Source organism: Globicephala melas, chromosome 11 (assembly GCF_963455315.2).
Source record: "Globicephala melas chromosome 11, mGloMel1.2, whole genome shotgun sequence".
In the NCBI taxonomy this organism is placed as follows: domain Eukaryota; kingdom Metazoa; phylum Chordata; class Mammalia; order Artiodactyla; family Delphinidae; genus Globicephala; species Globicephala melas.
The window spans coordinates 65,139,707-65,162,724 of NC_083324.2; the positions used below are offsets into that span (position 1 = coordinate 65,139,707).

At 35.6% G+C, this 23,018-nt stretch overlaps 1 protein-coding gene across 3 annotated transcripts in view; it reads right to left on the reverse strand.

Annotated features, from left to right (window-relative positions):
• The window catches only part of SRPK1 (SRSF protein kinase 1), an 81,355-nt gene that overhangs the window by 28,123 nt on the left and 30,214 nt on the right, over nt 1-23,018 (reverse strand). For all 3 annotated transcript variants that reach the window (XM_030870939.2, XM_060308534.1, XM_030870936.1), the window contains 4 exons: nt 10,320-10,438; nt 9,173-9,281; nt 8,167-8,254; nt 7,013-7,100 (listed from right to left, as the gene is read on the reverse strand). In XM_030870939.2, the coding sequence (XP_030726799.1) occupies nt 7,013-7,100; nt 8,167-8,254; nt 9,173-9,281; nt 10,320-10,438 (404 nt within the window). The remainder of the gene's footprint in view (nt 1-7,012; nt 7,101-8,166; nt 8,255-9,172; nt 9,282-10,319; nt 10,439-23,018) is intronic.

Below are 23,018 nucleotides of genomic sequence, written 5' to 3' on the forward strand. Positions count from 1 at the left end.
TATGGTCAATTAATTTATAACAAAGGAGCCAAGAACTTACAATGGGGACAGTAATTTCAATAAATCATGGGGGTACATGACTCTTTTTGAATTATGGTTTTCTCAGGGTATATGCCCAGTAGTGGGATTGCTGGGTCATATGGTAGTTCTATTTGTAGTTTTTTAAGGAACCTCCACACTGTTCTCCATAGTGGCTGTACCAATTCACATTCCCACCAGCAGTGCAAGAGTGTTCCCTTTTCTCCACACCCTCTCCAGCATTTATTGTTTCTAGATTTTTTGATGACGGCCATTCTGACTGGTGTGAGATGATATCTCACTGTAGTTTTGATTTGCATTTCTCTAATGATTAATGATGTTGAGCATTCTTTCATGTGTTTGTTGGCAGTCTGTGTATCTTCTTTGGAGAAATATCTATTTAGGGCTTCTGTCCATTTTTGGATTGGGCTGTGAAAACCATAATTCAAAAAGAGTCATGTACCAAAATGTTCATTGCAGCTCTATTTACAATAGCCCGGAGATGGAAACAACCTAAGTGTCCATCATCGGATGAATGGATAAAGAAGATGTGGCACATATATACAATGGAATATTACTCAGCCATAAAAAGAAACGAAATTGAGTCATTTGTAATGAGGTGGATGGACCTAGAGTCTGTCATACAGAGTGAAGTAAGTCAGAAAGAGAAAGACAAATACCGTATGCTAACACATATATATGGAATTTAAGAAAAAAAAATGTCATGAAGAACCTAGGGGTAAAACAGGAATAAAGACACAGACCTACTAGACAATGGACTTGAGTACATAGGGAGGTGGAAGGGTAAGCTGTGACAAAGCGAGAGAGTGGCATGGACATATATACACTACCAAACGTAAAATAGATAGCTAGTGGGAAGCAGCCGCATAGCACAGGGAGATCAGCTCGGTGCTTTGTGACCACCTAGAGGGGTGGGATAGGGAGGGTGGGAGGGACGGAGACGCAAGAGGGAAGAGATATGGGAACATATGTATATGTATAACTGATTCACTTTGTTATAAAGCAGAAACTAACACACCATTGTAAAGCAATTATACTCCAATAAAGATGTAAATAAAAATAATAATAAATCATGGGGGGAAACCTGAACAGCTACATGCAAAAGAATGAAACTGGACCATTATCTTACACTAGACCCCAGAATCAACTCAAAATGGATTAAAGACTTGAACATAAGACCTGACACCATAAAACTCCTAGAAGAAAACACAGGTTGTAAGCTCCTTGACATTGGTCTTGGCAATATTTTGGATCTGACACCAAAAACAAAGTCAACAAAAGCAAAAATGAAGAAGTGGACTACATCAAACTAAAAATCTTCTGCAGAGCAAAGGAAACAAAATGAAAATGAAAAGGCAACCTATGGAATGGGAAAAAATATTTGCAAATCAAAGATCTGATGAGGGGTTAATATCAAAAATATATAAAGAACACATATAACTCAATAGGGGAAAAAAAACAAATCTGATTAAAAAATGAACCAAGAATCTGAACACATATTTTTCCAGACAAGACATACAGATGGCCAACAGGTACATGAAAAAGTGTTCAACATCACTAATCACCAGGGAAATGCAAATCAAAACCACAATGAGATACCACCTCACAGCTGTTAGAATGGCTATTATAAAAAAGACAAGCGATAACAAGTGTTGGTGAGGATGTGGAGAAAAAGGAGCCCTTGTGCACTGTTGGGGGGAATGTAAACTGGTACAGCCACTATGGAAAACAGTACGGAGGTTCCTCAAAAAAACTAAAAAGAGAATTACCATACATTCCAGCAATTCCACTTTTGGGTATTTATCCGAAGAAAACAAAATCACTAACTTAAAAAGATGTGCATCCCCATGTTCACTGCAGCATTATTTACAATAGCCAAGACATGGAAGCAACCCTAGTGTCCACTGATGGATGAATGGATAAAGAAAATATGGTCTACATACACAATGGAATATTATTTAGCCATATGAGGAAGGAAATCTTGCCATTTGTGATAACATGGATGGACCTTGAGGATGTTATGCTAAGTGAAATAAAACAGAAAGACAAATACTATATGATCTCACTTATATGTGGAATCTAAAAACAAAACAAAACAACAAACTCATAGATACAGAAAACAGACTAGTGGTTGCCAAAGGTGGGGGGTGGGGGAAATGAGTGACGGTGGTCAAAAGGTACAAACTTCCAGTCATAAGATGAATAAGTCTGGGACTTCTCTGGGGGCACAGTGGTTAAGAATCCGCCTGCCAATGCAGGGGACACGGGTTCGAGCCCTGATCCAGGAAGATCCCACATGCTGCGGAGCAACTAAGCCCATGCGCCACAACTACTGAGCCTGTGCTCTGGAGCCCGTGAGCCACAACTACTGAGCCCACACGCCACAACTACTGAAGCCCGTGCGCCTAAAGCCCGTGCTCCCCAGTAAGAGAAGCCACCGCAAGGAGAAGCCCGTGCACCACAACGAAGAGTAGCCCCACCTCGCCACAACTAGAGAAAGCCCGCGCGTAGCAACAAAGACCCAACACAGCCAAGAAAAAATAAATAAATGAACTTATTTAAAAAAAAAAAAAAAAGATGAGTAAGTCCTGGGTGTGTAATGTACAGCATGGTGACTATTGTTAATAATACTATATTGTGTATTTGAGAGTTGCTAAGACAGTAAATCTTAAAGTTCTCATCACAAGAAAAAAACTGTAAGTATGTGGTGATGGATGTTAACTAAACTTACTATGGTAATCATTTTGCAATGTACACAGCTATCAAATCATTATGTTGTACACCCAAAACTAATACAATGTTATATGTCAATTATATCTCAATTAAGAAAAAAAACTAGAAAAATTCATAGTCCTGGGGCATTGGGTAGATTATTCAGAAGACCTTGCCTCAGTAGAAGGAATGATTAGCCCTAGACTGAACACTGCTCTGGAGCCATCTAACAAATGATAAAAGTAAAATCTGAAAAGGGTCAAACTGCTTCCAAGTAACAACTGCATCCCAGAACAAAGCTCAAGATTTATAGCTATACAACATATCCAGCAGCCAACAAGGTAAAACTCAGTGTCTCAATCAAAGACTACCAGGCAACAAAGGTGAAGGAAAATGTATCTGAAAATTAGATACAGTAATAAATCAATCATTTGAAATTGACCCAGAACTGACCCAGACGTCAGAATTAGCAGACAAGGAAATTAAACAGTTATAGCAGTATTCCATATGTTGAAAAGAGATACAGAAGATATATATAGAAAAAAAGAGATGCAAAGATGATGTGGTGTATATATATTAATGGAATGTGACTCAGCCATAAAAAAGAATGAAACCTCGCCATTTGTGACATGGATGGTTGAGATGAGTGAGACAGAGAAAGACAAAACTGTACGATTTCACTTAATAATGTGGAATATAAAAGACAAAACAAATGAACAAACATAACAGAAAGATACAGAGAACAAACAGGTGGTTGCCAGAGGGGAGAAAGGTGGGAGGAGGAAAGAAATAGGTGAGAGAGATTAAGTAGTACAAAACTCCAGTTGCAAAATAGGTGAGTCATGGGTGTGAAATGTACAGTGTGGGGAATATAGTCATTAACTATGTAATATCTTTGTATAGTAATATAAACTAAGTAGACTTATCACAGTGATCATTTTGAAATGTACAGAAATATCAAATCACCACATCGTGCACCAGAACTAACGTAGTGTTATAGGTCAATTATACTTCAAAAATAAATAAACAAACTCAAAAGAAAAAGATCAAATCTGTGGTTACCAGAGGTGGTGGTTAGGGGAGGGGAAACTGGATGAAGGCAGTCAAAAGGTATAAATTTCCAGTTATAAGTACTAGGGATATAATGTACAATACAATAAATATAATTAACAATGCTATACGTTACATATGTAAGTTATTGGGAGTAAAGTCTAAGAGTTCTCACCACAAAGAAAAATATATTTTTTTCTATTTAATTTTGTTATTTTATGAGATGAATTATTGTGTGATAATCATTTAATGATGTATGTAAGTTAATTCATTATGCTGTATTCCTTATACACTGCTGTATGTCAATTGTACCTCAATAAGACTGGAAGAAAAAAAAAGAGAACCCAAATTGAACTTCTGAGATGAAAAGCAGAAAAATACGCTGGATGGGATAAATGGCAGATTAAGCACTGCAGAATGAGATTAGTGAACTCAAAGGTATAGCAATAGAAACTATCCAAAATCAAATACACAAAGAAAAAATAATACAAATGAACAAATAAACCCACCCACCCACAAAAGTAAGGGGCAACTTCAAGTGACCCAAAAAAAGGAAGCGGGGGAAAGGAATGAAGGTATTTGCTCTTTGCAATGGATCAAGAAATCATAAAAGTGATGGCGATAATTAACCCAGTAGCAAAGTGTATACCTAGTGCCTCGATTGTGTTCCCCATTTCCCACTCATAGGAATTAGGGCTTTTTAAAGAAATGGTTGACCCCAGGTTTGGGACAGGAAATGCACAAAATGAGCCTGGAACATTCTGATGTGCCAAATCATAAAGGAACTGTCAAAAACCTTGTGGCTCCTGACTGAAATTAAGAATAAAAAAACTAAAAGAAAAAAAAAGTATGAGACATTTGGAGAGACTGAAACACTGACTAGAAAAAAGGACTTAAGAAACTGATCCCCAATTTTTTAGGAATAATAACTGTGTTGGGGTTACATTTTCAACTTTTTAGGAATAATAACTGTGTTGGGGTTATATTTTAAGTCTTTGTCTTTTGGAGATACATTCTAAAATAATTACGGATGAAAAAATATCTTTAAGATTGGTCACAAAATTATCAGGAGATACAGACAAAACAAGACTGATTATGAGTTGATAACTTCTGAAATGGGTAATGGATCTATGAGGATTCATCAAACTATTCTACTTCTGTATATATGAAATATATCAAAATAAGGTATTTTAGAATGCAGATTGATTAAACAAACAAATCAGAACACAGAATTGTTTAAGTTATTTTCACGTGCCTAGCTTTAATATTAACTTTCATTTGTTGAGATTACAATTTGACAACAATGTTATTTTAATTTGTAAGCAGTGATATAAAAATGACCAGACATTCAGTAGCTTAAAAAACAAGAAGAGGGCTTCCCTGGTGGCGCAGTGGTTGAGAGTCCGCCTGCCGATGCAGGGGACACGGGTTCGTGCCCCGGTCCGGGAGGATCCCACATGCCGCGGAGCGGCTGGGCCCGTGAGCCATGGCCGTTGAGCCTGCACGTCGGAGCCTGTGCTCCGCAATGGGAGAGGCCACAACAGTGAGAGGCCCGCGTACCGCAAAAAAAACAAAAAAGAAAGAAAAAAAAAAGCCTTCTTGCTTACGGTCAAATAAAGGTACTCAGCATTACTGAGGAGACTATTTAGAATATTTCTACAGTTTTACTATAATATTACCAAATTAATAGGAAAATGTGGCACAGTGAGAAACATTACAAGATCAAGAAATAGGGAAACAGAACCTAATGGCCATCATGACATCCTGTATGGTTTTATTTCATGGTTAGCCTTCCTCTTAATTCTTTGAAAACATGCATACCACACACACACACAGAGTAAGCCATCTATGAAATGACCACAACAGACGTAAAATGATGATTCACATGGAATGCTTCTTGTACCAGTTTCCTTAGAGATTTGGGGAAGGGGGGGATTTGATTTATATTTCTCCAAGGAAGTAAGTAACTGAAAACTAACTTCAGAATGATAGATAAAATCTTTATGTTATCACCTGTTCTCTCTCCTTTCTCATCCTCTCTCCTTGCTTCTCTGTTCAAATCTCTAACCATATAGTCCACATGATTAGAGATGGGCCCTATGTAGCCCATCTCCTTAAAAAAGGATCATCACTGGCAATTAAAAATGTGTGCTAAGAGAAGCTAAACATGCAGGGAAAGTAGAATGATATATGCAATGTCTTTCCTTATACATTTTAAAATAGTTTATAAACAGGTTTCAGACTCTCCAATCCAAGTGAGATTCTTCTTCATCTTTCATTCTGAAAAATGTGATAGGCCTTTACAAGCATAGCTGTTGCAACAACCTTTCAATTGTTTCTGTGCATGTCACTCTGATATTAACCTGTGGGGAAAAGAATAGCTAACATTCCTTCCAACTTTAAAATTCTAAAATTCCGGATCAAAACATAAAACAAGTCAGTTTTTCCATTATGACAGAATGTGAACAAGTATACCTGTTTAGATTTTAAGCATACATGTACAGCCTCTTAAATACTGAGATAAAATGCATTAAATTCTTGTTTACCCAGTATTTCTTTCTTTCTTTTAAATTTTAATTAATTAATTTATTTATTTTTGGCTGCACTGGATCTTCATTGCTGTGCGTGGGCTTTCTCTAGTTGCGGTGAGGTGCAGGGGCTTCTCACTGCGGTGGCTTCTCTTGTTGTGGAGCACGGGCCCTAGAGCGCACGGGCTTCAGCAGTTGCAGCTCGCGGGCTCTAGAGCATGGGCTCAGTAGTTGTGGAGCACAGGCTTAGTTGCTCTGCGGATCTTCCTGGACCAGGGATCGAACCCATGTCCCCTACATTGGCAGGCAGATTCTTAACCACTGGACCACCAGGGAAGTCCTTTACCCAGTATTTCTCATTAACTTCATTAAAATTTCTGCGCTAATTGATAAAAATCATAGAAACTACTTACTAGTACAAGGTTCTTTTCTTAAAAAGTTTCTTTGGGGTTTGGTTTTAATTTGCCTGAAAAAAGGAAAAAAGTGTAAAGCCAATAGCCTAAAAAATCACAACATACGAAGAGAGACCTGATTCATATCTGTGTTCAAAAGTTGACAATAAAGTAATTTGATTATAGTTTGTTTTGAGAGAAGAGACCAATGCTACCTGTACAAATCTTGTTCCTTTCTTTGGGATAAAGTTATTTCATGATTTGTTTTCAAATAGGTTTTAAAAAGGATACGTGTTCCATTAACTCCTGATATTTTAAAGTCATCTAGTAGTTGAACAACCATTTCTCTATTTGGATCATTAGGATCTGAATTGCGAACCTATAATAGGGAAGAAACAATGCTTAGCAAAAGGGAAACCACAGAAATAAACCAAATGGTGGTGGGGGAGGGGATACCTGCAGCAAATATAACAAAGGATTACTCCAAGAAAGAGCTCATACAAATCTATGAGACACACATAAAATTTTAATAGCTCAAACAAAGAACGTAATATAAGCAGTTCACAAAAGAAAACACAATCAACAAAGACTACTGTTTAATTATACCACTTTGCTACTCCCAAATTAACTGCTAGTTACCAGGCCAGGAGGAATTCAGGAGCTTTTGCAGGATGCAATCAACCATAGCACTAACCATACTGTTTATTCAGCCTTCATTTTTTTTCATAGAAAAACTTTCTGAGGGAAGGAAGCAGTACACTGATTTACTTTGGGGCATGAGCTCCTTATCTCATCACAGACTGGCACTTTGAAAAGTACTTCCTTGGAGCTCTCCTGGTCTAGCTTCCTCACTTTACGAATGAAAAACCTAAGGCTCAGAAGAAATAAAAAGATGAGTTGAAGGATATATTTGGATAGAGCTGGCCCTAAAACTCATGTTTTCTAACTCTGAGTTTAAGCTCCTTCTACTACACTGACATTTACTAATTTGTAACAAAACTGAAAATAAATTTTGATAATATTTACCTAAGTTTCCAGGTAATAAAGGGAATTAGTAAATATAGTGCTTATTTTTATATATTTGTATAAGATTTTAAAACAAAAATATATTTATTCACACAACTTTTCTTTTAACCATAGCAGGAAAGAAAAACATTCTTTGTGCTATCTGGCACAGAAAACATACTCAATAAACATTTTTGTTTATTTGCAAGGTTTTTTCCCATTGTATATGTAGGGAGAATTCCCATCACAGCATATTCCACCAGTTCCCTACCACATACACAGGATGTGTAAATACTGTCTTCCTCTACCTCTTTAAGGATACTAGAACTTTACAGTAAAAATGAGCCATGCCAAAGAGTATACACTTGGTATATCTTAACTGAATAAAACTTTATTTATTTATAATGCTTTGCAGCTCACACATACAATCTAATACTTACTGATTTCAGCAACCGGATTTCATCAAGTGCTGTTTCGGTATAATGTTCAGCACTTTTAACTACTTTCATTGCCACAAACTTCTTCCCCCTAAGAAACAAACAGGCAATTAAGACTAAATGCTCTACCTCTATGTTAGGAAGCTAAGATTTAACTATAACTGGGAGACAGCAACAGAAGTACAAATATTGATTTCATATTTCCCTGTCCTCAAACACGAACTACTACTATGGGATCACCTGTACCTCTTAATAGCTCTAATTGGCCAAATTTAACTTATGAGAAGAAGAAAATCTGTTCCTGGGTAATGTCAGTCACCAAACATTTCCTCTAAGTTAAAATCTACTTTCTGAATGCTCCGTGAATCCAAGTAAAACCATGAAGTGGGGATAAATAAGGGGGAAAGCTCCACCAAATCAGAAGTATTCTGTATATCTGTATAGCAAAACCGAAAAGCTTAAAAGCTATAATACTTTCCTCTAAGAAGCCAGAAGAAATACTTGGGTGAAAAACTGATAAAAAATTAAGCACAAAGATAGCAACTGCTATCTCACCAAAGATAGATGGTACACTTTTAGGTAAACATCCAATGTTAATTGCCTATGATTTTTATGTAGAGAAGTTTTACACTGTATGGCTGAACAAATCTGTTATCAAAACAAAATACAAAAAAATAAGTAATTTCACAAAGATTGGTCTAGGGCATCATCTAAAAATTTAGCTCTACTAATGAGAAAACCTATGAACTTACATACTACACTTTCTTTGGGTATTTGTAATGTTTTGAATTTGGGAGTTTCAAGCGCCTTACTGATACTAATTTAATCAATCTTGTGTCTCCTCTAAACTGACTCTTCTTCCGAGAAAAGTCATTTGCCCAAGAACATAAAGATCCTCAGTAATAAGATTCTTATCAAAAAATCAGTCTAGAGCTTAGACTAAAAGTGGAAAATCAGACACAAACATTTAGGAATCACCTAATTCTCTTGCAGGATCGCAAAAACTTACTGAATATCCCATGATAACCACACTGTTGAAAAGTGTCCCCAGCCCAACTTTCGGATCACATGATATCTCCCATTGAATAGATCTCCGATTTTCACAAGATGATAACCTCCTGGAAGAAACAACAGGAAGCAAATAGTCACTTAAGTAGTAGGAAAAGGTATCTCACACCACGTTTTTCAACATCTATACACCTTTTAGCAAATAAGAATGGTTTTTTCTAACACAACCAACTCAACAAAAGAAAATGTCAAGTCAGCAACACAGTATTATTGAGCTCATGTTACAAAAAATATCTTAAAGAATAAGAGTAATGATTTACAGTGAGCAAGTGATGCTTTGTGGAACAACCAATAATTACTTAAAAAAATAAGTCATCCTCAAACAAAAATAAGGTTATGTTTCACAACATTCTTGCCCCTCAATAATCCAAGATTTATCTAAACATATAAATCTATTTTGAGACTAGTTGTAGTCTCAGGATGTTTTTTAGGAGAGAGATGAATGAATTCCATTTATTTAACTTTAAAAAAAGAAATTGCTTTTCTAAAACATAAAAACAGGAAGGCCTGAAAAGGCTGCCAACAGTGGCAGGAATCAAGGGATTTAAACATGCATCTCTGCCTACTGAGAAGAATCAGGTTCTCCTCAATGGTTAAGAGATATTCTGTTATAAAATCCTACCCAAGAATCCTGCAAAGTTTCATAAAAGAAACAGAAAAGATAACAGGCAACCTTATGACACAGTTTAAGTATATATAATTCCAGTTTAATGTATCTTAGCAATCATCACTTTGAGAAAAGAGTAGTGAAAGGTGTTTTTCAAAAGTCTACATACCAAATCTTACCACTGGCTACTTCTGGGTGACAGCATTACAGATGGCTTTTGTTTTCTTTTTGTTTAACATATTTCTGAAATTTTCTAAGGTAAATATGCACTATCTTTTTTAAGGAATAGAAACAAGTTTAATTTAAACTAAGCTTTAATTAAGTCAAAGTAAGAGGAAATACTAATTCCTATACTTAGAGAAAAGGATGCAATAAGCAGAAAGCATCAATACTGTTTACGCTGATAGACCAAATATTCACATGAAAAACTGCATATACATGGATCACATCTTACTTAGTATCTCCTCACAGAAAATCTTACCTTTACAATAATCATTGGGATCTTCCTGCTCATCATCATCAGATCCCAGAATCTCCTCTTCCTGCTCTGGGAGATCACTCTCAGAGTGGGGAGCAGAGCCTCGGTGCTGAGTTTCAGATCTAAGAAATAATATAAACATGTTCATTCCATATGGACAGAAGAAAACAGGACCAATTAATAGATACTACAAACAGAATGTTATGTAGTGGCAACCTAAGAAAACATTACCTATCACTTTACCTCATGTTAGGAAAATATTCGTTTTTAAAAAGTCAGTACATGATTAAATAAAATCTGGAAAATATATAAAAGTACAAAGGGAAAAAAATTACTTGAATCTCAATATCCAAACAAAATTGCTGATAAAACTACTAGACCTTCTTCCAGTTATTTGCTGTATTTTTATAAAAATATATATCAGTAATCACATGCTTTATAAACAAATTTGTATCCGGCTTTGCCTATTATACTGTAAACTTTCCCCCTCATACCTATGCAATCTATTAAGTCTTACATATTTCCCTTAGAAGTATCACTATTTACTCTGGTACATTCTGCTCAGCTGGACATTTGTTTCTAATTTTTCACTACTAAAAAATAAAACTGTTGAGTATTTTTAGATAATCTTTATTCTGTATTTAGAATTATTTCCCTAAAGTTAAACTACCAAATAAAGATAGAAACATTTACCCTATTTATAAAAATAACATGTTAGGACTTCCCTGGTTGTGCAGTGGTTAAGAATCCGCCTGCCAATGCAGGGGACACGAGTTCGATCTCTGGTCTGGGAAGATCCCACATGCCGCAAAGCAACTAAGCCTGTTCGCCACAACTACTGAAGCCTGCACCCTAGGGCCCACGTGCCACAACTACTGAGCCCATGCACCGCAACTACTGAAGCCCATGTGCTCTAGTGCCCGTGTACCACAACTACTGAGGCCATGTGCCACAACTACTGAAGCCCACGTGCCTAGAGCCCATGCTCTGCAACAAAAGAAGCCACCGCAAGGAGAAGCCTGCGCACAACAGTGAAGACCCACTGCAGCCAAAAATAAATTTAAGAAAAAATGTTAAATGTAGGAAATTTGGAAAATAATTATTTTGTTAGATCTCTACTCTGAACATATGGACTATTTCCTTCCAGTCTGTGGCCATGAACAGTTTTTAGGATTATTACATAGTATGACTTTTCTGAAAGGGTTGTAGTGAAATACATCTCCAGCTACATATGGGCTTCCAGTATTTAAGTATTACTAAGTTCAGAAAACTTAGCTTATTTAACAGGTAAAAACATGATCTCGTTTTATAATGTATTAAACACTTTCAAATTGATTCCTTTCTCTACATGCTGTCTATTAGCTGTATCAAAATTTTTGAGCACTGAGTAGTAGTTCGGGAGGCAGAAAGACTTGGAACTGCATTCAGGCTCTGACACTTATAAGCTGCCTGCTTCGTAAAGCTTTAAGCAAAAGAAACAGTGTCCAAAGCACTCTTTTCAGTAGTTGTAGGAAAAGGAATTTTAATTCCCATTTTCCAGTATTTCATTTGTGTTTTCAAACCTGTTTCATCAGATTGTTTTTTCAAAAGATTCAATTTAACAGAAAATTATAACAGCAGAATCAGTTACATGGGCTGTTGAGACATAAGAAATACCTTGGCAAGCATGACTAGATTTAGATTTCTGGTGGCCATTCCAACCTGCCTCAATTCTTGGTACTTTTTTGTCCCCCAGAGGATACAAAAGTAGTTATAAAACTGCATGATTCAATGTGTTCATTCTCAGTGAAAACATGTCTTTGGGAAATTTATTCAGTATGGAACTACCTGGCTTACTTTCCTAAGTGGAAATAATGAGTCTGAATGAACATTTCCAAATGTTTACTTCAATAAAATAAATTACTTCAATGAAATAAATTAAAAAAAATAAATTAAAAAAAAAAGCCTCTGCCAGAAAAAGACAAAAACCAAAAACAAAAAGAGAAAATTTGAGAAAACAGAGATAGTTACTATTAGATAATGAGTATAAGACGATGACGAGTAAAGAGCTCAAAATCACTATAACTTTGACTGATGGTTGTTATAAGAAAATAGTATAAAAAATCTGAAGAAATACTACAGAAAGAAATTTCAGCTTATTAACATTCGAAACTGAAAACAATTCTTCCTAGAACAAAAAAGGAGAGTTCTAAAATAGTTTCAATCTGTGATTTTAAACTATTCATATCTATTTTCATGCCTCAAGTATTTGCTATTCATATTCAGAAGACAAAAACTGTATCAGTACTTTAAAGCTCTCAAAGCATATAAAAGTTAACCCAGTACATCTATAAAATCTCTAATATAAACTGAAATGGACAACAGATCAAATTTTAATAGCAGTATGCTTCCAAAGGAGTCAATTTATAACCTGATCAAAACACCAAAATGTTAGAAATAGGAATATATCTGGCTGTGGTACAGAATAGAGCCAAGGCAAAAATCTGGGAGAAAGGCAGAAAGTAGCGGAAAAGCTTGACAGATTTGACACAGAAACTCTGGAGTGTGAACAAAGAGATGATAAAAGCCAAATTAGAGTGTTTTCTCTTATTTCCAAATATCCTTTCAAGATTCCATTTCTGGTATAATCATCACTAATCACCCAAGTAAATAGTAAAACCAAAGTACCAAACAAAAATTTACTGAATTTTTTGCAGCCAAATATTATATATTCATAACTATCATAAATATGCTATTTATGAGTTTTCACTTAAACATTTCATGAATTTATATACTCAAACTAGCCACGTGAGCGCCACACTCCCCTGTTTTCTAAAGAATAAATGAAGAAATTCTTATAGCTCAAAACAAAAACACCCTGCAAACTCTATTCCAACTCACTAAAATTGGTTTATAACCTACTAGTGGGTTGGGTTTGAAAAATACTGTCCTAGAAATTATCTTTCACTTCTTTTGTTTTGTTTTTTTGTTTTTTTTGCAGTACGCGGGCCTCTCACTGTTGTGGCCTCTCCCGTTGCAGAGCATAGGCTCCGGACGCGCAGGCTCAGCGGCCATGGCTCACGGGCCCAGCTGCTCCACGGCATGTGGGATCTTCCCGGACCGGGGCACGAACCCGCGTCCCCTGCATCGGCAGGTGGACTCTCAACCACTGTGCCACCAGGGAAGCCCATCTTTCACTTCTTTAGTAAGATATAATTCACATGCCATAAGCTCACCAATCTAAAGTGTACAGTTCAGTGGTTTTAGTATATTCAGAGTTGTGCAATATCACCACAAACTAAATTTAGAACATTTTCATTCCCCACCCCCACCCCAAAAGCCCCAAACCCATTAACAATCACTCACCATTACACTCTTTCCCCAGACTCTGGGAAACACAAGTCTACTTTCTGTCTCTATGAATTTGCTTATTCTGCATATTTTATATAAACGGAATCACATATTATGCAGTCTTTTGTGACTGACTTCTTTCACAACATGTTTTCAAGGTTTATCCATGTTGTAGGATGTATCAGTACTTCACTACTTTTTATGGCTGAATAATATTCCATTATATGGATAGACCACATTTTAATTTATCCATTAATCAGTTGATGAACATTTGGGTTGTTTCTACTCTTTAGCTATTATGAATCTTGCTGCTATGAACATCCTAGAAGAAGCACATACAATCGTGTTCACAGCAGCACTGTTTGTAATAACAAAAAGCAGGAAACAACTAAATGTCCATCAAGAGGAGAATGGGTAAGTTATAGTATTTTGATATAATAAAATATTACACCCAACAGTGAAAATGAATAAGCTACATGCGTCAGCTTGAATAAACTGCACAAACATAAGATGGAATGCAAACAGCAAGCTGCAGAATAAATACAATGTATCACCTTCAATCAAATTTTTAAAACATACAAAACAGCCAATATATAGTTAAAATATAAAGAATTACACAACTGCAACTAGTAGGTAAATAATTCCTAGAGATCTAATACACAGTACAGTGATTATAGACAATAAAACTGTATTACAAACATAAAACTTTCTAAGAGACTAGATCTTAACTGTTCCCACCACTGGAAGAAATAATAATTATGAAATGTAACAGAGGTATTAGCTAATACTACAATGGCAATCATAATGTGATATAAATCCATCAATGTGATATAAATCCATCAAATCAATAGGTTGTACACTTTAAACTTACACAATGTGTCAATTATATCTCAGTTTTTAAAAAGCTGAGAAAAAAGAATGAAAAAAGAAACAACACAAAAGAAATACAGGACGAAAAAAAAAAAAGAAATACAGGACAAATTCAGGATAGCTATTAATTCCACAAGTGAACTATAATATAGAGATATGATCAAGGAGGAGTACACGTGGGCATCACCTGTACAGTAATGAGATTTTCTTAAGCTGGGTAGGAGCTACCATTTTATTATTTCTTCTTTTCTTCTTTTTTCTTTTTTTGTATATCTCAAATATTTTGTTTAAAAAATATTGGCTCTGATTGCTTTCAAGTTCAAGTATGAATCTAACATATGGTTGGCTTATTGAGATTTTGCTAAAACATTATCATACACTTGGGAATCTTATTGACCTTATCCATCAAGTTACCCCAAAAAGTGACTTTATTTTGCCTCTCTCAGGTTAATCACGGCTTTATCACAAAATACAAATGATGGCAAAGGGGAAAGGGGAGAGATTCAACTACATGCCTAATTCATGAAAAAACTTAGATTCTCCTGTTTGTTTTATGAATAAACAATTCAAATAAATGAAAAGTATACAGAGAGAATTTAAATAACAAACAAGTTTGATCTAAATTGATATATTCGTATATGTAACTTTATATCCATTCTTTCCAAACACTGAAAAAAATTGGCATACTATAGAATAAAATGAAAATATCCTGGCAGATCTTGATTTAAAGAGGAAATGAAATTTAAAATTTCGAAGTATTTAGGTATAAGTGCATTACATGTTAAAATCTATGACATACTCAGCTTTACTCAAAGAGAACAATTTATAACCATGAGTATACCAATTAGAAAACAAGAAAAGCTGTTGTTAACTGAATAAAGAGCTAGAAATAAAAGGAGTAAAATTTTAACTCTAAATTGAAAGTTAATTATTTGAAAAAGATTAATAAGATAGATAAGCCTCAGGCAAAACTAATTAAAAAAAAAAACCCCACAGGGATATAACAATCATGGGGACTGAAAAATTGAAGAGTCACCCCTAAAAGGCAACAAGGTCAGTTGGTCAGACAGTAAGGTCAAGTGCTACTACATTTTCAACGAAGAATACCAGTTAATAAAGTATACCAGTGCATCTCTAAGAGTTGGAAAAGCTTTCCAGTTAATTTGAGAGCACTAGCATAACTCTGACATCCAAAGCAGAAGAGAATAACACACATGCATGCATGTGTGCGTGCGTGCGTGTGCACACACACACACAAACAAACCTACTGGTCAGTTTCACCAGTGAACTTCATATACAACTACTAAATATTGTAATATTCACAAGCAGACATAAAAGGATAATTCAAACAGGAAACTTACTGTTATTCACTATTTAATGTATGTACAGAAGAAAACTCTTAGAAAAATTATGAAGACATCTGACAAAATTCAAGATGCATTTGAGACTGAAACACTTCGTAATCTAGGAATGAAGTGGAGAGAAACTTACTCAACTCAAAATTATCTATTAGAAAATCACAGAAACATTATACGAGCATTCCTACAAAAGACAAATGTTCATCACAATTACACAGTTTAATGGCTACTTTTCAAAGTTGTACTTGCAGTTACAGATAATAATTTAAGGCAAGAAAAAGAACCAGAACTGTCACCATTACAAAGTGGCTATTTACCTAGAAAATTGGAGAAAAATAACCGAAAAATTAGTACAACCAATAAAGGGTTTTAGGCAAGGAAGAAACAACTACCATACAAATTACAAAAACAAAAGTATTTCTACATAATGGCAATAACCAATAAAAAAATGTAATAGATAAAAAGCAATAAATTTGCAACAGCAACAGCTCTAAAATCTAGAAACACACACATCTGAAGGGTATATGATGCTTTAACAAACTAACAAAAGCAAGCTATAGAATACTCCTAGATGGGAAGAATCAAACCTTTAAGTGTCAATTTTCTAGGAAGTAACCCATAAATTCAAAACAATCTCAACTGAAAGCAACATGGTATTTTGTAGAACCTGACCAGTAAAATCTTGGAAAAGGAAATTAGCAAAAACAGCCAAAAATTTTTCAAACAAGAGAAATAATTGGGAATTTGGCCCCCAGATAGCAAAATATAACACTATAGTAATTAAAACTGTAGTCCTGGTACTGGATCAGAATGAAATCTAGCCACAGACTCAAGTAAATATGAGAATTTAGTATTAAATAAAATTGCATTTCAAAACAACGAGAAAAACTGAAGTTGTTTGGGAAAGGAGTCCTTCTAAGAGGGAAGCAGGAAGGTCAGAGTGAGATATGATGACAATACAAGGAAGGGGCCATGAGCCAAGGAATGCAGGCAACTCAACCTCTAGAAGTTGGAAAAGACAAGGAAATGGATTCTTCCCTAGAGCCTACAGAAGAAACAATGCGCCGCTGACCCATTTTAGACTTCTTATTCCCAGAACTGTAAGATAATAACTTTGTGTTGCTTTAAGCTACTAAATTTATAGCAGCCATAGGAACCTAATACAGCAGCCTAGCATTACTCAATCTAATAACATGCCAGTTCAAGAAAACATTCAAATGTTCTATAAATGCATGAAAAGATCTCAAATCAATAGTAACAGAGAAAAAAATTAAAACAAAGATCATTTTTTTGCCCAGTGACTTGGGAGAAATCAAAAAGCAATAATTTCATATATTGACAAGGACTTGGAGGGAGTGGGTAGGCACTCTTTTATGCTGTTGATGGGAATAAAATTGGTGAAGTCTTTGTGAAAGGTAATTTGGCAGTTTGATGCTCTCTGTCTTGTTCCAGCTCACCAGTATCTTACAGAAGAGAACTTATATACTCATCTAGTGCCCTGATTTCTGCAACTGTTACTCAGGGGACACCACCAGACTGCCTGGCCAGCAGGGTTTACACCTGCAGTTCCATAGAACTGTATCAATTTACATACTTTTAAAAGCTGCCTGAGAGTCAAGCTTCCAAACAGCCTGAATCTAGGTGCTGAGATCCTCCCCTTAGGGACAGTGACAGATCTCGGCACCTCCTCAACAACTAGGAGCTATTAAAAATATAATAGCCTGCTGGACTTTCCTGGCGGTCCAATGGTTAAGACTCCACATTTCCACTGCTGGGGGCGTGGGTTCGATCCCTGGTCAGAGAACTAAGATCCTGCACGCTGCACAGTGCAGCCAAAATAAAAAATAGTAACAGCCTGCTTGAACAAGCACAAAGGTTTGAGAGAAGACAAAGAGTTGGGGAAGGGTTGAAAGACAAGGTTCAGCTCCTACACGAGTCCACTCCTTCAAGACTTGGAGAGGTAGCTGTTTCCAACCAGTCAACGTGGAGAATGAAGCAGAATGAAGAAACAGAGTAATGTATTCCAAATGAAAGAACAAAATAAAACCTCAGAAAAAAGCCTTAATGAAATGAACGTAAGTAATTTACCTGATAAAAAGTTCAAAGTAATGGTCATAAAGATACTCAATGACCTGGGAAAAGGAAAAGATGAACACAGTGGAACCTTCAACAAAGAGATGGAAAAAATAAGGAAGTATATCAAATAAAAGTCACAGAGCTAAAGAATAAAATAGTTCACTGAAAAATACACTAGAGGGGTTCAACAGCAGACTAGATGAAGCAGAATAATCAGTCAATTCAAAGACAGATACTGTAACTCACCCAATCAGAGCAGCAAAAAGAAAAAAGAATGAAAAAAACTGTAGATGATTTAAGGGACAACATCAAACAGACTAACATTCGCATTAAAGGAATACCAGAAGAAGAGAGAAAGAGGCAGAAATCTTGTTTGAAGAAATAATGGCTGAAAACTTCCCTAATTTGGGGAGGAAACAGACACCCAGATCCAAGAATCCCAGAAGGTTCCAAAGAAGAAACCCAAAGAGATGCACACCAAGACACATTATAACTGAAATCTCAAAAGTTAAAGAGAGGGAGACGCAAGAGGGAAGAGATATGGGAACATATGTATTTGTATAACTGATTCACTTTGTTATAAAGCAGAAACTAACACACCATTGTAAAGCAATTATACTCCAATAAAGATGTAAAAAAAAAAGTTAAAGACAAGGAGAGAATATTAAAAGCAGGAAGAGAAAAACAACTTGTTACACGCAAGGGAACTCCCATAAGATTATCAGCAGATTCTTCAGCAAAAACTTTGCAGGCTAGAAGGAAGCAGCTGATACACTCAAAGTGCTGAAAGAAAAGAACTAACCAAGAATACTCCACCCAGCAAAGTTATCATTCAGAATTCAAGGAGAGATAGTTTTCCATACAAACAGAATCTAAAGCTGTTCATCACTACCAAACTGGCCTTAACAAGAAATGTTAAAGGGATTTCTTTAAGCTGGAAAGAAAGAGTGCTAATTGATAAGAAAATATATCAAAAAACAAATTTCACTGGGAAGGTAAAAATATACTAAAGTGGACTAAACACTATTATAGCTAGTATGAGGATTAAAAGACAAAAGTAGTAAAAATAATTATGGTTACAATATTTTTTAATTAGTTAATTAATTAATTAATTTTTGGTTGTGTTAGGTCTTCACTGCTACGCATGGGCTATCTCTAGTTGCGGTGAGCAGGGGCTGCTCTTCGTTGTGGTATGCAGGCTTCTCATTGTCGTGGCTTCTCTTGTTGCAGAGCCTGAGCTCTAGGTGCATGGGATTCAGTAGTTGTGGCACGCGGGCTTCCGTAGTTGTGGCTTGCAGGCTCTAGAGCGCAGGCTCAGTAGTTGTGGCACATGGGCTTAGTTGCTCTGCAGCACATGGGATCTTCCCAGACTAAGGCTCAAACCCATGTCCCCTGCATTGGCAGGAGGATTCTTAACCACTGCGCCACCAGGAAAGTCCCCTTGTTGAGTCTTTAGTAGTTAGAATTTTTCAGAAGTTGAGAGAGATGAACTGAATTGTATAATATCACATATAAAATTGTACACATCTTAGGTCTTTTTGGCTCCAAGTCTATTTCTAGTCACATTTTTCTTGATCCAGAGCTCTATTATTTGAAAGTTTGCTAACCCTTGTTATCGGGTAAATGCTGTGATAGATTCTACGTAAGATGTAAAAACAGGCATCTGCAGTGGCAGGCGGATTCTTAATCACTGCACCACCAGGGAAGTCCACAATAATTAATTAAGGGATACACAAGTAAAACGTGACATCAAAAACATAAAATGAGGGGAGGGGAAGGAAAGAGTAAAAATGCTGAGCTTTAGAACAGGATCAAACTTAGTTGTTATCAACTTAAAATAGACTGTTACAGATCTAAGTTGCCATATGTAAGCCTCACTGTAACCACAAAGCAAAAACCTATAGAAAATTCAAAAAAGATAAAGAAATATAAATAAACCATTAAGGGAAATCATCAAACCACAAAGGAAGAGAGCAAGAGAAGAAAGGAAGAGAGAGGCACTACAAAACCAGCCAGTAAACAATTAACAAAATGGCAATAAGCATATACCTGCCAATAATTACTTTAAATGTAAACAGATTAAATTCTCCAATCAAAAGACACAGAATGGCTGAGTGGATAAAAAGAACAAGATCCACCTATACGCTACCTACAAGTAACTCACTTCAGATGAAAGGATACATACAGACTGAAAGTGAAGGGTTTCCATCCAAATGGAAAGCAAAAGAAAGCTAGAGTACATATACCTATATCAGATAAAACAGACTTTAAAACAAAGACTGTAATAAACAGACAAATATGGGTATTACATAATGAGAAAGAGGTCAATCCAACATGGGAATATAACATTTGTAAATATTTATGCACCCAACAAAGGAACACCTATTGATAAATATATACAGCAAATATATTATTAACAGACCTAAAGGGAGAAACAGACAGCAATACAATAGTAGTAGGGGATATATCATCCAGACAGAAAATCAATTAGGAAAAATACACATTAAATGGTCCACTAGATCACATGGACTTAACAGATACATACAGAACATTCCATCCAAAACCAAAAGAAAACACATTCTTCTCCAGTATACATGGAACATTTTCCAGGATAGATCACACGTTAGGCCCCAAAACAAGTCTTAATTTAAAAGGACTGAAATCTTATCAAGCATCTTTTCTGACCACAATGGTATGAAATTAGAAATTAATTACATGGAGAAAACTGGAAAATTCACAAATATGTGGAGGTAAAACAACATGCTACTGAACAACCAAAGGGTTAAAGAAGAAATCAAAAGAGAAATAAAAAAATACCTTGAGACAAATGAAAGTGGAAAAGTAACATACCAAAATTTGTGGGATGCAGCAAAGGCAGTTTTAGAGAGAAATTCATAGTGATAAATGCCTACCTGAAGAAATAAAAAAAGTCTCAAACAACCTACCTTTACACCTCAAGAAATTAGAAAAAGAAGAAAAAACAAAGCCCAAAATTACTAGAAGAAAGGAAATAATGATGAGAGCAGAAATAAATGAAATAGAGATCAAAAAGACAATAGAGAAGATCAATGGAACTAAGTGCTAGTTCTTTGAAAAGGTAAACAAAACTGCCAAGCCTTTAGCTAGACTCACCAAGAAAAAAAGAGAGAAAGACTCAAATAAATAAAATCAGAAATGAAAGAGATGTTACAGCTGATGCAACAGAAATACAAAGGATCATAACTGATCATATTATGAACAATTGCATGCCAACAGATTGACAACCTATAAGAAATGGATAAATTTCTAGAAACATACAACTTACCAATACTGAATCATGGTGAAAGAGACAATCTGAACATAGACTGATTACTACTAGTAAGAAGACTAAATCAATAACCAAAAATCTCTTAACAAACAAAGGCCAGGATCAGTCAGCTTCACTGGTGAATTCTAATAAATATTCAAATAAGAATTAATACCAATCCTTCATAAATTCTTCCAAGAACAGTAGAGAAGGGAACTCTTCCAAATTCATTTTATGAGGCTAGCATCACCCTGATCCCAAAACTAGACAAGCATGCCACAAGAAAATTACAGGCCAGTATCACTGATGAACATAGATGCAAAAATCCTCAACAAAACATTAGCAAACCAAATTCAATAATACAGTAAAAGGATCATAAACCATGATCAAGTGAGATTTACTCCAAGGGTGCAAGAATGGTTCAAGAGCTGCAAATCAGTCAATGTGATACACCACATTAACAAAATGAAGGATAGAAATCGTATGATCTCAATAGATGCAGAAAAAGCATTTGACAAAACTCAGCATCCATTTATGATTAAAAACTCTCAACAAAGTGGATACAAAGGAAATATATCTCAACATCATTAAGGCCATCTATGACAAGCCCACAATGACCATCATACTCAGGGGCAAAAAACTAAAAGCTTTTCCTCTAAGATCAGGAACAAGACAAAGATGCCCGCTCTCACCACTTGTACTTAACATAGTACTGAAGTCCTAGTCATCACAATTAGGCAAGAAAAATAAATAAAAGGCATCCAAATTGGAAAGGAAGAAGTAGAACTTTTACTATTTGCAGATGACATGACATTCTATATAGAAAAGCCTAAAAACGCCATCAAAAAACTGTTTGGGCTAATAAATCTAGTAAAGTTGTAGGATACAAAATCAATACACAAAAATCTGTTGGATATATATAGGGTATATATATACCCTAATAATGAACTATCAGAGAAATTAAGAAAACTATACTATTTATTCATCAAAAAGAGTAAAATACCTAGGAATAAACTTAACCAAGGAGGTGAAAGACCTGTATAGTGAAAGCTACAAAACAGTAATGAAAGAAATTGAAGAACACACCAATAAACGGATATTCCATGTTCACAGATTAGAAGACTCAATATTGTTAACATGTACATATTATCCAAAGCAAGCTACAGATTCAATGTAACCCCTATCAAATTCCAACAGTATTTTTCTAAAAATAGAATACTCCTAAAATTTGTATGAAACCATAGAAAACCCTGAAGAGCCAGAGCTATCCTGAGAAAGAAGAACAAAGCTGGAGGCATCATGCTTCATGATTTCAAACTACATTACAAAGCTACAGTAACCAAAACAGTATGGTACTGGCATAAAGACACATAACACAATGGAACAGAAGAGAGAGCCCTTATATAAACCCACACATATATGGTCAATTAATTTAAGACAGGAAATATGCCAGGATATACAATGGGGAAAAGACAGTCTCTTCAATAAATGGTGCTAGGAAAACTGTAGAGCCACATGCAAAAAAATGAAACTGAACCCCACCTTACACCATACACAGAAATAAACTCAAAATGGATTAAAGACTTGAACGTAAGACGTGAAACCATAAAACTCCTAAAAGAAAACATGGACAGTAAGCTCCTTGACATAGATCTTGGCAGTGATTTTTTGAATCTGACATCAAAAGCAAAGGCAGCAAAAGCAAAAGTAAACAAGTGGGATTACATCAAATTTAAATGCTTCTGGACTTCCCTGGTGGCACAGTGGATAAGACCGCGCACT